Consider the following 4,503-nt stretch of genomic DNA (forward strand, 5'->3'; position numbering starts at 1 on the left):
TAATTACACCGTACTCAATTGCCACACATTTCACAATAAGGACTAAACTTGACAAATCTTCAAACTATCATGGCTTCTTCGTTACAAGTCCATTTCCAACGAACCTTATTTCCCCGGAAAGGTGGTGAGAAGCCCTACGCTTCTAGCAACTTGTCACAACCCTGAGGCTTCCTCATGCCCGGGTTGCAACCCATGAACCCTAAATCACGTACGATCCGAAACAGGATGTTACATAATATTTTAAAACAATTGTCATTATTTCATATAGATAGGAAAATAAGTAAGAATTAAAGTAGCAGGATATTTAATTTCTCTAAAAATAAACATCAATCACACACAATCCGCTTTAACGTGGCAAAACAAGTTGAAAAATATTGGTTTGCACAAACTCTTTTTTTATGGAAATCGAATCGGTTTTACAACCGGTTCGGTTCGGTTCAACAAAAGTCAAAACTGAATCGGTTTCAAACCGGTTTTCGAACAAAAGTACACAAAATTATAGGAACCGATTAGGACCAGTATGAATAAGCTTTGAGAAAAACATATTCTTTCGCTATTTTTTCATATTTTACCGAACTTATTTTTGGTGTCGGATTTTAACAAAACTTTAATGTTTGATCATAAAACTCATGGCTATGTCATGAGCTAAGGTATTTTTTGAGCATTCAGGGCCGTTTAGGGGTCGATATTTTTCAACTTTTAATTGTTAAAAAATATATTTTCCAGACATTCAAGTGAAAATCGGTCGTGAGAAACATCTAAAACCTTTGTATAAACAACAAAATTGAATAAATAATGGTTGAAAACAATTTTTTTTACTATATGAAAATCGGGTTTTTATAGGTTTGAAAATCAGTTCCATTAGCAAGATACTCAAACCGGTATAAATAGTTTGAAACCATATTCGTTTCAACCAAACCAATTTATAAATCAGATCGATTTCAGTTTTAAAACCGGCTTCGGATCATGAACATGAACCGATTTACAAGATTAAATCTTGTCAAAGTGAATGAAGTTCATTAGGTAAAAACAACAACCACTTATTAATGAATTAATAATATAATCTACTCACAATGATAACATTATTTATTAATCATTTTTGTGGGTCTTGTCTAGTCATGGATTCCTAAAAGGCAAAAACACATTGCAGATGATCAAACTTGTAAAAGTAACAGGGTTCGATTCGAGCAAAGGGTTATCTATAGCTAAAATATACAACCATTCATTCATGTGTTGCTTACTAGGGGTGTTATTCGGTTTGGTTTTTCGGTTTTCAGTTAAAACGGTTCGGTTTTATCGGTTTTTTACAATTTAAATTTAACCATAACCAAACCAAATAAGGTTTGGTTTAATAAGTTTCGGTTTATTCGGTTAAGGTTTATTTGGTTCGGTTTAACGGTTAAACCGAATAAAATTCAACACGTAAAAATAAATATTAAACTAAAAGAAAAAAAAAACTTTCTAAACTATTACCAAACAAAGAAACTATATTAATATATAAAATATTATATTCAAGTTGTAGAGATATGTTAATATAATTTTAATCGTATATGAAAATGAAAGAAACAACTAAAGGTTATTTAGTTAATTTATTTTTGCTTTTTAATACAAAATATAAAACAATTATAAGTTATATATATATATATATATATATATATATATATATATATATATATATATATATATATATATATATATATAGAGAGAGAGAGAGAGAGAGAGAGAGAAGTTCAATAGAGAACCATAATTATTGGTTCTTCAAGGAACCAAATTTTTTTTTTCAATTTCCAGAGCTTATTCTTTATCGAAAAAAAAATCTAAAAATATATAAATTCATATATTAACATTGTGAATGTGAAAAATATTTTTCGGATTCACGTTGTGAATTTTCAAAGATTCACATTGTGAATTTGACGTAAAAAAAATCGAATTTTATATCATTGGAAAAATGATAAAAAGTTATGAATTTCTGTATTTTTAGCTTTTTTTTGATAAAAAAAAAGTTCTAAAAGTTGAAAAAAAGATTGACTCCTTGGTTAATTATAGTTCTCTATTGAACCTCACCCTATATATATATATATATATATATATATATATATATATATATATATATATATATATATATATATATATATATATATATATTCGGTTTAACCAAAATAATGAAAATTTAACCAAAAACCAAACTGAATAAGATATCCTTATTCGGTTAACCAAACCAAATTAACAGAAAACCAAATGAACCAAACTTCATTTGGTTCTGTTTGGTTATTCGATTTTGGTTTTTTATGACACCCCTATTGTGTACACCTATATCATCATTTGTTCTTGAACGACATAAAAGGAACCTAAAACACGAGATTGATCAAAGCAAACAAAATCTTTGCATATTTTCCCTTTATGAAGAGGCTTCTATTACATTGTAGTCACTTTTGTTTAGAATAAATACAATAGCAAATATCAAAGTCCTATATAAATCAATTCCAACGGTAAATTCCACAATCTAATATAACAAAAAAAAAGGCAAATTGCAGGAAAAATGGTAATATACGTTACGCCTTTTACCAATATAGGCAATGCACTTGCTATTCTTTTACCCATAATAGCAATGGAGTTTCAATTTTCATATATAATAGCAATTTATAATCTGATAATTGTAAAATGTAAATTTACTTTCTACCATAGTAGCAATCTATTTACATTTTTTTACAGGCAATAACAATTTTCCCAAAAAAGAATCCCCCACACAATGTTATTCAAAGAATCAAAGTAATTCAAATATCTAACTATTATGAGTAAAGAAATGTAAATACATTGCTATAATGTTTGCAGTTTACATTATTATCTTTTCACTTCAAGAAACCATTTTGTCATCAGTGTTATCTTCATTTTCACCATCTTCAGAATCATCGGGGTCAACATGGTCAAAGAAACCATCTAAATACCATTGACATTTTTCAATAAATCCACCTCTTGGAGAATTTGCCCGACATTTTTGGTCAGCTATCATTTCAGGAGATAATCCCCATTGTTGCATTTCTTCTTCTGAATGATGAACAGCTAAACTGTATTCACCTCCATCTCCTAATTGCATTACTCTGAACTCACAGTTGTTGAAATTATTTAAGTATTCGAATTGTTCAACTGTCCATTTGAACCATTTCATTAGAAAGACACGAGCAGCAAGTCCATGTGAAACTATTATGATGTTTAAATCATCTGCAGGATCATGCTGAAACCTACTGTCGATGTCCCTCCATAAAGATTCAAGAAAACCTGAAAATTTTACACAGTTTTTTTGAAATAATCTATCAAAGGAATCGGAGTGAAGCTTCTACCATTTTCATGACTTAAAACTCTTGACAAATGGATCACAAATTGGATTACAGAGTACAACAATGGAGGTTCTTCGTAAAGCCGTTAAATTACAGAAACAAAAAGGTAAGCAGCGTTAAAAGAGAAGAGGAGACTCACTTGAAACACGATCGAAGACATCAGCAGCAGATTCGCCCTCAGGAAATCGATAGAAGAATCTACCAAATCGTTCTCTAGTCTCCTTTATAATCTTCATCCTCTCAGTAATCTGAAAATTCCCAAAATCCTGTTCCCTAATTCTACATTCTTCTCGAACCCCAATTACTCTCTTTCTAGGGAACGATTTCCCAATCTCTCGAAGAGTTGACCTAGTTCGCTCATAAGGTGATACATAAAAGCAAACCTTCCAGTTACGGAGCTTCCCGGAGTCGGAGATCACATCCCGGATCTGGGTTCCGGCGAGATTGGCTTGTGCTATACCATCTGGTGTTAGAGGGATCTTGTAATCGGGGGTGGTGGTGTAGGCTGCACCGTCGAGATTTCCTGCGCTCTCGCCATGTCGAACCAAGATTATTCTCTTGGGGAGAAATTTTTGCTGCTCAGTTTCGCCGGAATTGATCATTTTCTGAGATGTAAATTATGGTTGGATTGATCTGAATCTATGAATCGAGGTATTTACATGTAGACAAATGGAGATAACTATGAACTTTTTTGAGTGATTCGCGTGAATTTGTCAAATGGTGGGCTGGGGATGGGAAGTGGGAACAGCTGCCATTAATGGAATATGTTGAAGGAGGTAAGAAAGGTTGTTCTTTGACCTGGGAAATTTGTAAAGGGGAATGCCAGCAGTTAAGGAATCTGTTAATGGAATGAAAATATGAAATGATTTCTCACACGCAAAAGAGTGTTTGTTTTATTATTTCTTTCACGAAAAAGATTGTTTACTTTATGCTATAGGATGGAAAGTTTCTTTCATGTTGATTAAATGGAAGGAGAAATTATGATATAACTCAACTTTTAATTTTTTATATTAGGTAAATTGATTAATCTACTTTTGTAATTTATTTATTTATTTATTATTATTATTATTTTAAGAAATAACAACCCATAAATAAATTTGAAAAAATGATCATCTAGTTTGGGATACAGACATTCCCGACCTATATTTTTCACAACAACCGGTGTCAA

General features: G+C 31.1%; 1 protein-coding gene across 1 annotated transcript; it reads right to left on the bottom strand.

Annotated features, from left to right (window-relative positions):
* Positions 1–2,722: 2,722 nt before the first annotated feature.
* LOC145052760 (phosphoglycerate mutase-like protein AT74H) lies at positions 2,723–4,121 on the bottom strand. Its single transcript, XM_079000632.1, has 2 exons — positions 3,475–4,121; positions 2,723–3,276 (listed from the first exon to the last, which is right to left on the bottom strand). Exons 1-2 carry the CDS (start codon positions 3,935–3,937, stop codon positions 2,855–2,857), a joined length of 885 nt encoding a protein of 294 aa, XP_078856758.1. The 5' UTR covers positions 3,938–4,121; the 3' UTR covers positions 2,723–2,854.
* Between the last annotated feature and the right edge of the window lie 382 nt (positions 4,122–4,503).

Source organism: Lactuca serriola, chromosome 5 (genome assembly GCF_051521515.1).
Source record: "Lactuca serriola cultivar US96UC23 chromosome 5, Lser_US96UC23_V15, whole genome shotgun sequence".
NCBI classification, from domain to species: Eukaryota; Viridiplantae; Streptophyta; class Magnoliopsida; order Asterales; family Asteraceae; genus Lactuca; species Lactuca serriola.